Below are 12,210 nucleotides of genomic sequence, written 5' to 3'. Positions count from 1 at the left end.
CTTGTTAGGAAAATTAAAGCCAATACAATTAAAGGAACAGTGACAGCATGGATACAGAATTGAGTAAGGAACAGAAAGCAGGGAGTAGTAGTGAATGGCTATTTTTTAGACTGGAGGGAGCACACAATGGTGATCCCAAGGAGTCAGTATTAGAACCACTGCTCCTTTTGATATATATTCATGACCTGGACTTGGGTATACAGGAATAATTTCAAAGTTTGCAGATGTTCCGAAACTTGGAAATGCAATTAATAATAAGGAGTACAGTAACAGACCTCTGGAGGACGTAGACAGACAGGTAAAATGGGCAGACACATGATAGATGAAGTCTAATGTATAGTAGTGTGAAGTGATATATTTTGGTAGGAAGAATGAGAACAAGTAATATGAAATAAGTGGATACAATTTTAAAGAAGGTGCAGGAACAGAGACCTGGAGATGTATGTACACAAATCTTGGAAGGTTGAGAAAGCGGTTAATAAAGCATATTGGATCCTTGGCTTTATTAATAGAGGCATTGAGTATAAGAGCAAACAAGTTATACTAAAGCTTTAGTGTTACGATCCCGTTAGGGACTGTTAACATTTAAAAATAGTGTCAAATTCCTAGTTATTACTAAAAGAATTAAGCCACAAGATTTCACATTTTAAACAAAAAACTTTACAAGAGTTAAAAAAAACACTACTAACTTAATACAACAATATGAAATACTTCCATTTTAAACTTAAAATCTTAACAGAACATAAAGACATATACTTCAAACTCTAAATCTCAACAGAACACTCCTACTTGACTGTTATTTCTACCCCAAGAATTTCCCTATAAGTAATAGGATCTTGACAGTTTGTTAACTCCTCCTGGGACCAATCCAAACTGTATTACAGCTATTAGGAATTCTCTTTGACTTCCTTAATTCCTTAGCTATCTTCTAAGGTATCAGGTCTCCTGGAACTGAACTTCTCAGCTTGAGCACCGGCCTTAATCAAAACAGAAGCACCCCCGATTCCCAATGGCCTCTTTGCTCCGGAGTCCAACTGCCTGTCCAAAATCTAACTGCTCAACTGTGTCAGCAAGCTCGCAGATCAAAAAAACAAGACACCCCCTGCATCATCTATCTCCATTGCAATGTGGTACAAGTTGGATGTCCCAGATCGCAATATAAACTAAATTATTTCCAACTCCAAATCTTCTGATTCCTGATACCCACATGAATAACTCATATTTCTAACAACCAACTCTCCAGGACTTTCTGGTTCCAACGTCCCAACTAAACGACGCCACCTGCAGTTTTCCGTCTCTCACCTCTCTAACGCTGTCTCTTTAAGCATTCAGAGAGATTTTTGAACTTTAAATCTCGCGTGGTCTGCAACCTTTTAAAATTTTTAGAACTGCACATTTAATTTCCCAAAACTAAAATATAAAAACAAACCATGAACCAGGTGATCGAAACATCATAAAAACACTGGTTTGGCCTCAGCTAGAGTATTGTGTTCAGTTCAGAGCACCACACTTAAGGAAGTATTTCAAGAGTGCTGAAGAGATTTACTTGAATGACGCCAAAATGAGAAACTTCAGTTGTGTTGAGAAACTGGAGAAGCTGGGTTGTTCTCCTTAGAGCAGAGGAGGTTAAGAGGAGATTTGATAGAGATGTTGAAAATCATGAACAGTTTTGATAAAGTAAATAGAAACTGTTTCCAATGACAGAAGGACAGAGAGTTCAGACTATTGGCAGAAGAACCAGAGGCGACATAAGGAAATATTATTTAATGCAGCAAGTTGGAGAAATTTGGAATGGACTGCACTGGTCAAAACAGATTCAGTACTAACATTCGAGAGAGATTGCGGTAAATACTTGAACTGAAACAATCTACAGGGCTATGGGGAAAGAGCAAGGGACTGGAATTAATAGGCTATGTCTATCAAAAAGACAACAAAAGCATGATGCATGATGGGCTGAATAGCCTCCTTTTGTGTTGTATCATTCTATGATTCCATACATCACCTTTTATCGGAAAAACTTCTACCATTTTGAGTGGCACTGACAAATTCTGCCTTAAAGAACTAGCAGCAGCAATTCTGAAGATTTATAGTAAATAGCAGTCGACTGATGCACACAAATAAATACTGCCTCTATTAATAACACATTAATTAAGTGTATACAAACATGCAAAAAGGACAAGACAGGCTATCTGGTCCAAAACATCTCCTCCAGGCATGGTGAAGCCACATAGACCACTAATACCCTCTCCTCCCCAAACAAACAATTGCCTCGAGATGCAAAAACAGGAGAGACCACAATGTAATGTGAAAACTCAAGGTGCTCCAGAATGGAGGTAGATAAGAGAATGTGCATCAAGCTATGAAGAGTGAGATTAGCAGAGGAGACTGAAAACATGATTGAAAGGGTAGGTTTTGAGAAGGCTTTTATAAGGTAAACTGGAGAGGGGAGGCACTGGGGAGTTACTTCCAGAATGCAGATCAAAGGCAGCTGCTGGCTCACTCATGAATTGTACAGCAAAGGGAGGAGTAACTAAGGCCAGAATCTCAGGACCAGTGGATTCTGAAGATATAAGGATTTCAAATTCCAAGCACTGGCAACAACTGGGGTGTCAGAGGGCAGGACTTAATATCGGACAAGGTGTGGGCGTCACGTTTTGCAAACACTGGAACTTATGCATGACAAGGATGGGATTCTAACAAGGACATTGGAGTAACTGAGTATAGAACGAACAAAAGGAAGGGTTTAAGCAGCAGGTTGGGTGATGGCGGGCAATGATGCAGAGGTGGAAGTAAGATTGTGTTGTAAAACAATAAAACTCCTCTAATAGCAACATTTACTACTGAAGAACTCAAGAAAAGGTACTTGGCAGGAATGTTCTTGATCAATAAAGTGAGCAGAAGAACTTAAATGTGATATGCAATGGTGCTGTTTGTTCACTGGTACCAGTACTTGTTTTTCAAATAACTTAGAAAACTGGAAAACGCTTTAATATGCAGTGAGTAATTGCCAGTGTTTCAGTCACTCTTTTGGAAGGAGTTTGGGGATGCGGTTCGTGAGGGATACATGTAAGGTTGCCAATCCTCCCTGACTGACCAGCAGGCTCCAGGAATTGATGATTATCTAAACTGTTGATCACTCAACTTCCCCTCCTTGACCCCACCACCCTTACAAACTACCGTCCCATCTCCAACCTCCCTTTGCTCTCCAAATTCCTTGGTTGTGTTGTCGCCTGCCAAATCCTTTCCCATCTTTCCCAGAACTCCATGTTTGAATTCTCCCATTCAGGTTTCTGCCCCACCACAGTACCGAAACTGTGGCGAAGGTAAACTTTCCCTCCTCACCCTTCTCGACCTGTCTGCGACCTTTGACACGTTTGACCACATCATCCTCTTCCAATGCCTCTCCACTGTCATACAGCTGGGTGGAACTGCTCTCACCTGGCTCCATTCTTATCCATCTAATCATAGCCAAAGAATCACTTGCAATAGCTTCTCCTCCTGCACTATCACCTCTGGTGCCTCTCCAAAGATTTATCCTCGGCCCCCTATTTCTTGTCTACATACTGCCCTCAGCAACATGACCCAAAAGCACAGCATTAGTTTTTACATGTATGCTGGTGACATTCAGCTCTACTCACCACCACTTCTCTCAATCCTCCACTGTTGCAAAATTATCAGACTGCCAGTACTGGATGAGCAGAAATTTCCTCCAATTAAATATTAAGACTGAGCCATTGCTTTTGGTCCCCACTCCAAAATCTATTCCCTAGCTACCAACTCCATTCTTCTCCCTGACGACAGTCTGATTACGCCAGTCTGCTCACAACCTTCGTGCCACATGTGACCCTGAGATAAGCTGCCGACCTCATATTCGTGCCATAAACTGAGACTACCTATTTCCACCTCCATTACAATGCTCAACTTCGCCCTCGTCTCAGCTCAACTGCTGCTGAAATCCTCATTCATGCTTTTGTTACATCTAGACTTGACTATTCCTGGCTGATCTCCCACATTCTAAGCTCCATAAATTTGAGGTCATCCAAAACTCTGTTGCCAGTGTCTTATTTCGCACTAAGTTCCATTCCATATCACCCCTGTGCTCACAGTAACATACAGTGGCTCCAGGTCAAACAATGATTTTAAAATTCTCATCCTTGTTTTCAACTTCCTCCATGGCCTCGCCCCTCCCTATCTTTAATCTCCTCCAGCTCCACAATCCTCCGATATCTCTGTGCTCCTCTAATTCTGGCTTCTTTTCCATCCCTGAATTTAATTGCTCAACCGCTGGTGGCTGTGCCTTCAGTTGCCTAGGCCCCAAGCTCTCGAATACCCTCCCTAAGCCTCTTCCCCTCACTTTCCTCCTTAAAACCTACGTCTTTCACCAAGCTTTTGGTCATCTGACCTAACATCTCCTTTTGTGGCTCGGGTCATATTTTGTTTTATAATGCTCCTGTAAAGCACCTTGGGATATTTCATTATGTTAAAAGGTGCTACATAAATATAAGTCATTGTTGATTCACCTCCAAGACACTACTGCAACAGGGATGAAAATCACAGGAGTCAAGAATGATCCAAGAAGGTAATAAACAGTCTGCTTGATTTCCAATTGGCATGGAAAGGCCATGCAACATGAGGATCAGCATGTTGGGCACTCAGTGGTGGGCACAGTACAGCAGGAAAGTGGAGAGAGGTCATGTGATGAAATCTCTGGGAATACATTCAAAAATGAGTGGGCAACCCTGGTTACAAGTGGTCAGAAAGAGCCATGTCAGCAATCTAGACCACAGAAGTATGGAGACAACAACAGATCATGAGGTTCAGGGGCTGGTCATGAATTTGAGCAAGATAATTGCATGGAGAAATGGCTTGGGAACGACAGTGAATTCAGAGGAGAGAATGCAATGGGAGCTCCCTGAAATCACCTAGAATGAGGTTTTGTTGAGCAACAGACAGAGGTTGACAGAGGATATCTCAGAGAAACTTGGGGGTGGGGTGGGTAGTTGGACAGGATATAACAAGGATTTTAAAGTTGAGGCTTGAGGAGTGAAACAAGTTAAGGTGCTCAAAGAAGGAGGAGAAAGTACCAGAGGAATAGGGTTCAGACAAAGGTGCGACTTGGTGAGAAGAGGAGATGTGTCGCCACTGTGGCAGTTTGGGCAAAGCAGGCATGGGAAAGTATAGGCAGGCAGGCAGAATCTGGTAAGGGGCTAAGTATCACCGCCACAATAAGTGCATAGATGGCAAGCATCTAGGGTTAGTTTGCTGACACTTACCATCTCGGTCCTTACATGAAGATGGGCTCTTGAACAAGGTACCAGAGGACTACCTGAACCTATGCAAACCCTACTTAGGCATGAGACGTAATTTTCAGAACAAGAAAGGATAAAAATTCAGTGAGAAACTAGCACTCATAGCTACAGGCAAGAGCTAGCACAGAACAGGAAAAATGTATAGCAAAATGGGAACAAGGAAAAAACTCCACAAATAGTTTAATTTCTTAAATAAAAACAAAGTGCTGGAAATACTCAGCAGGTCTAGCAGCATCTGTGGAGAGAGAAGCACAGTTCTGATGAAAGGTGACCGACCAGAAACATTAACTCTCCTTCTCTCTCCACAGATGCTACCAGACCTGAGTATTTCCAGCACTTTTGTTTTTATTTCAGATTTCCAGCATCCGCAGTATTTTGCTTTCATTTTAATTTAATTTCTTGTTCGGACCTTAAATTTAATTAGGATACATTATCCAGAGTCATGTCAGGAGCAAGTTTCCCCAAAACAAATCACAGATTACGAAGTTATGAAACTCAAAGAGTAGTTTCATTGCATAATTTAGCAAATTACATAATCCATTTTCCTAATGATATTTTGGTGAATGCGTCAACCTAGATTTTCTGATTGGCATTATATCACCAGCTGCGCCAAATAGAATAACAATCAGAAAATCTAGGCTCTTGACTGATCCAAATTCTAACTGAAATACAAATCTATTATCGCCACACAAATAAAAATAATGCAGAAGTGACCAATTTACATAAGTACTCATGTCAAGATCAATGCAACACATAAAATATTCAAATCATTACCAATTTACCCCATAAAACATCACAGAAATTATACCAGTGTGCATGTGTGATTTTGTTGACAATTATTGTGGATATGATGTATGTGTCTTACATTCCCAGTTTTTCCCTATGGGACAGGACTGCAAAGTATGATGACACTTTCAGTTAAAGATGATCGACAAAAACTTCACCTACTTCATCTAACATTTGCACGTGACCTATTCGTCCAACAAAAAACAGAGTTATGGAGCACGAAAAGTAGTGTAAGGAAAGAAAAATCTTCTTTAAAGTTATCTCAAATAACCAAGCAAGTTATCCCTGGAGATGCAATTACTTTCCAGTCAGCATAAGCCATTATCTTTGACAATGCAGTGTTAGGAACAGATTTCAATATTTATTGTTAATATTAAGTTGTCAATTGTAGGACAATAACTTGGTACATGTACTTTGGTAACAGATTCCCTGAGGCACTACTTGCATAACTGTCATTTCACGTTGCACTTACAGGGCAAAAGTTTTCATGCCTTCTAGTCTATATGGAATTATGGTATCTGTGTCATGCACAACTTGGGTGAATCATACCCTGAAATATTGAGCATTGTTTCTCGAATGACAGTTAAGCACTAAAATTCAAAGATCAAACAATTTATGGAATGTATGTCATAGTTCTGGGTTTTTTTTTTAAAAGAAAAAGCTGCATACCGTCAGTGTGCAACATGAAATGTGAACAGTCATGAAATTTGTAACAGATGGACTACAGATTCATATGCATTGATAAAACCAGATTCAGATCTCCATTTATTGTGCAAGGTGAAGCCATTTTATATCACATGACATGCACCTTTTTAATCATTCAGCATCAGCTAATCTGTTTTTGGTGGTGGTGGTTGAGGGAGAAAAGTTGGAGAACTCCTAAATCCAAACAGTTTCACTGTACTTGAACTGCAACTGGAATGTTGATCTGGATTATGCAGTCAAATCCATAACTTTCTAACTCAAGGGCAAATATGCCCAACGACATTTATGTTCCTCATTTGATACATTCCCAACTCAGACAAACCATTAGTAAGGAAGAAATAAGTAAATAAATAAAGAGGAAGCATCAACCTATGCCACTTTTGCACACCTCCTCACAAACAGTTGCTCAAGAAGGAGCCCAGAAGGTCACCTGACTCCTCTACTCGTCACTGAAGAGTGTTGAGAGATCAAAGGAGGAAAGAGAAAAATAAATATTTTTGAAGCGAAAGGGAAGGCAAAGGTTACTTATTTTCTTATTACAATATTTTAATTACAATTATTGCAATATTTTATACAAGAAAAAGAAATATTGTTGGACATTCAGTATTTAAAGTGTTATCTCAATTAAAAGGTGACCTATGTGATCAAGTATTTACCAGAGCCTGAAGCATTCCATCTATCACAACCATGCCTTCCATTGTCTGACCGGCTTTAGATAATGAGGTCAGCACCCAATCCAAGAAATCTGGCAATCTTTTCTCTTTAACATCTGGGCGAGTTACAAACCTGTTCAGAACAAAAACTCAAAATTAATAGTTCTGAAACCAAGTATTTGTGATTATTTAAACCTTTAGTTACACCTAAAGGATAAACTGACAAGAAATCCTAAAATAATGACATCCAGTCTTCCATAACGTGCCATGTCAAAAAGACAGCAGCTACACAAGAAATATGCTAACTTTATAGAACAAGCTTATGTAAAGGTGAAGTATTTCAGGTAAAACTTTGGTAATTGGTGCAAACAAGACATATCAGTACAAGAAATACCTTCCCATATGCTATAAACTGGACTAAGATCAGTCCATGAAGCTTTATTCTCTATAAAATGAAGATTTGCATATATGCACGCCTACCGGAGGTCTCAAAGCGCTTTACAACCATTGAGGTACTTTTGAAGCATAGTCACCGTTATAATGTAGGAGGCACAGCAGCCAATTTGCACACAGCAAGCTCTCACAAACCAGATGATGTTTGTTTTTATGTTGTCTGAGGGATAAATATTGGCCGGAACAGCAGGGATAAATCCCCTGCTCTTCTTTGAAATAGTACCATGGGATTTATTTACTTCCACCTGAGCAGGAAGGCAGCGCCTCCGTTTAACATCATATCCGAAAGATGGCACCTCCGACAGTGCAGTGCTCCCTCAGTAATGCACTGGAATGTTGGTCTTGATTTTTGTGCTCAAGTCCTGTAGGGGAACTTGAACCCACAACCTTGTGACTCAGAGATGAGAGTGCTACCAACTGAGCCAAAGCTGACACAGCAATTTCACTATTTAAGGAACCTGCAACAGTGTCCTCATAGTACAAGTACATTGACTTTGGTTCAATTTTATTTCTAGTAGGAAGATAAAAACATACAGTAAAACATTTATAAACAAGATCAAAGGTTAAGCACTATATTTTTGCAAGCTCAAAGCTCATACCTTTATTATATCTCTAACAACAATGAAGGAATGACAAGATGCATTGTTGTTGAACTAGTACTTAAGTTGTGCAATATACTCGAAGTGGCTTAACCAAAAGAAGTCAATGCCCACGTGAGTGTGTTGGTTTTATTAAGGCACTTTAACATGCCTGGAAGTGCAAACCACACAGCACAATTTTACTCCTCTCATTTAAGCTAAAGGCTATAGACCACAACATATACATCGATGTACAAACGATGGAATGAGGATGCCACATTAATTATGTTGACATCTATTTTTTTTAATGGATGGAAAATTGATATTACATTTCTTTTCCTGTTGTTAAAGTTATTTCCCACTAGATGGTGCTAAATGTTTATTTACTGCACATGGCCAAAACTACCAGAACTGATTGTAATTGTGACTTGAGCAGCGTGAGCTAAATATCAGAAACAGATCCAACGTATTGTTTCGAACTTAAATTTTAGGTTTAATTTTCAGCTTGTACTCTATCAAAGATGTCAGTCACAAAAAATGTTTCCTTTCAAGTGATATTGCTACCTTCTAGAAGATCATTTAACCTCAGACATTTATCACCATAAGTATCTATCATTAAAAATCTGTGTGAATCTGTCTGCCTTTTTTCAAAGTTTCCTCCAGTTTCCACAATAACTTCTGACGTTAAGCAATTTTTCCTGAACTAATTTTGATGTAAATTGCAAGTGCATCAAATCAATTAATAATGAACAAAGTAGCAATTTTGCCTAAAATTGCCACAAGCAAGGCAAAATAAGATTTGTTTGAAAGCATAACATTTTCCTGTCTTCTTCAATCTAAACTTATCACTTTCTTAAATTCGACAGGTGCTATTTTTTTCCCCTCCATGACAATCTATTGTCCCTTTACATTTTTTAAGGTTGATAAGAATGTCAGTGACAGGAATTCTTTACTGCTGGACCAAGGAAGTAGTTTCAATTATCGATTGGAATGGTTATTATACGGGAGACCTGAGGCATGATATTTACTCGGAGATGCAATGGTTGCTGGGGGGGGTGCGGTGGGGGGGCGCTCAGAATCTCATATCACAAAGGAAACCCGGAAGTAAGTTCAGTGCTTCGTCTGTGACTTTTTAACTCAACCAATCATTTGCATTTCACTTCTAGCTTTGGCATCCAAACTGTAGCAGCAGGTGTGATCTCAACTCCAGCACTTAAAGGGTCAATCCAAAGATGGAATTGTGAGGAATTGGAGTTTGCAAAACAAAAGGAACAAGAAGTTAAATGGTGGATTAGAGACTAGCCAACGCTGTACTACATTTCAATTATACCTCCCTGGTGAGTCACACTTTGCAAGTGAGCAAGAACGGATGGTGGTAGCATGGTCCATAGTGGAAAGTCCACATCAGACAGTGTCCACTAGTGCAACCTAAGAAAACCTTGCATTATCAGCAACCCTGGCAGCAATGTGAAAAACCAATAGTGCATTGCCATCATCACTTTCCTCCTCCCTATCGCCTTTCTCCTCCTCAGAATAGTCTGAAGAGGATGCCAACTCTCTGCCATGTTTCTCCTGCAGTCCTGCTGCTGTATAATGTTGTGCACAGCGCAGCACGCCATGACTGTACACCGATGGCTTATACGATCATACATCTGGTTGTCATAAGGCTTTCACTGTAGCACTGTAGGGCTTCATCGAGTGTTATCATCCAAGTCTGAAGTGGATATCCATGGTCTCCGAGCAGCCACACCTCAAGTCTGCTTGCAGGTCCAAACACGTCAGCAGCTTCCTGGTAATCTGGTGTGGAAGTGCCTTTTTGTGGTTACACGCCAGCTGCACATTGATTGAGTGGAAGCCCTTGCGGCTGAGCTTTCATTCTTTCATGGGATGTGGGCGTCACTGGCAAGACCAGCATTTGTTGCCATTCTCTAATTGCCCTTGGGAAGGTGATGGTGAGCTGTATTTTTGAACCACTGCAGTCCATTTGGTGTGGGTACACCCACAGTGCCGTTAGGGAGGGTGTTCCAGGATTTTGATCCAGCTACACTAAAGGAACAGCAATATATTTCCAAGTCAGGATGGTGCGTAATGCTCCAGGTTGATCTGGGGTTGCACGGATTGCCACATCTACGGAAAGCTAACCAGAGTTGCAAACCCACAAACTCGCAGGTGAACTTGACATAACTGGCAAACATGCAATTAGTCACCTGTCGTATGCATTTGCAGGCCACCAATTAGGAGATCCCGGATGTCAACAGCAGAGCCCTAGAAGGATTCAATGATTAAAGAGTTGAGGGCAGGGGTGCTGGTCAAATTAGTCATTGATCTGAGGCCTAATCTCAGGCAGCCAAAGTGCCATGTTAAAATTTCAGAAAGCTGGTTATGGAAGGATAATGCTGGAGCCTATATTTACTCAGTTTCACATTTTTTGTGCAGAGTAAAAGGATTACAAACATGCAGCACCTCACTCAAACCCTTCACCAGTCTCAGTGAGTGACTGCTTATAAGTACTCAACTAAGACCCCAATTAACACCCTTCACCTGCATAGGATCCAAACCATTGACACAGTTCAATATGGAATGAAACCAGATGGACCACCGGCATCGACCGATGCACCGGAAACAACAACAGCAAACCCAGCCCTGTCGACCCTGCAAAGTCCTCCTCACTAATATCGGGGGCTTGTGCCAAAGTTGGAGAGTTATCCCACAGATGAGTCAAGCAGCACCCTGACATAGTCAACGTCACGGAATCATATCTCACAGACAATGTTTCAGACACCACCATCACCATCCCCGGGTATGTCCCGTCCCACCAGCAGGACAGACCCAGCAGAGGTGGCAGTACAGTGGTATACAGTCAAGAGGGAGTTGTCCTGGGAGTCCGCAACATCAATTCCGGACCCCATGAAGTCTCATGGCATCAGGGCAAACATGGGGAAGGAAACCTCCTGATTACCACCTACCACCCCCCACTCAACTGATGGATCAGTACTCCTCCACATTAACAGCACTTGGAGGAAGCACTGAGGGTGGCAAGGACACAGAATGCACTCTGGGTGAGGGACTTCAACGTCCATCACCAAGAGTGGCTCCGTAGCACCTGACCGAGCTGGCCGAGTCCTAAAGGACATAGCTGCTAGACTGGGTCTGCGGCAGCTGGTGAGGAAACCAAGAGAGAAAAGCATACTTGACCTTGTCCTCACCAATCTGCCTGTCGCAGATGCATCTGTCCATGTCAGTATTGGTAGGAGGGACCAGTCCTTGTGGAGAGAAAGTCCCATCTTCACATTGAGGATACCCTCTATCGTGTTGTATGGCACTACCACCTTGCGAATTGGAATTGACTTCAGACAGATCTAGCAACTCAAAACTGGACATCCATGAGGCGCTATGGGCCATTAGCAGCAGCAGAATTGTACCCAATCACAATCTGTAACCTCATGGCCCGGCATATCCCCCACTCTACCATTACCATCAAGCTGGGAGACCAAACCTGGTTCAATGAAGAGTGCAGAGGACATGCCAGGAGCTGCACCAGGCATACCTCAAAATGAGGTGTCAACCTGTTGAAGCTATAACTCATGACTACTTGCATGCCAAACAGCGATAGACAGAGCTAGGCGATCCCACAACTAACGGATGAGCTCTAAGCTCCAGTCGTGAATGGTGGTGGATAATTAAAGAACTAACAGGAGGAGGTAGCGCCACAAATATCCCCATCCT

The 12,210-nt window shown here is 41.4% G+C and overlaps 1 protein-coding gene across 2 annotated transcripts in view; it reads right to left on the bottom strand.

Moving 5' to 3' along the window:
• The window catches only part of tbcd (tubulin folding cofactor D), a 370,097-nt gene that overhangs the window by 288,149 nt on the left and 69,738 nt on the right, over window positions 1-12,210 (bottom strand). For both annotated transcript variants that reach the window (XM_068057991.1, XM_068057992.1), the window contains exon 7: window positions 7,457-7,586. In XM_068057991.1, coding sequence (XP_067914092.1) covers window positions 7,457-7,586 — 130 coding nt within the window. The remainder of the gene's footprint in view (window positions 1-7,456; window positions 7,587-12,210) is intronic.

This window comes from Heterodontus francisci, chromosome 26, assembly GCF_036365525.1.
Source record: "Heterodontus francisci isolate sHetFra1 chromosome 26, sHetFra1.hap1, whole genome shotgun sequence".
Taxonomy (NCBI): domain Eukaryota; kingdom Metazoa; phylum Chordata; class Chondrichthyes; order Heterodontiformes; family Heterodontidae; genus Heterodontus; species Heterodontus francisci.
Note: the sequence above shows the minus strand (reverse complement) of the source record. Positions and strands in the feature narration are given on the sequence as shown.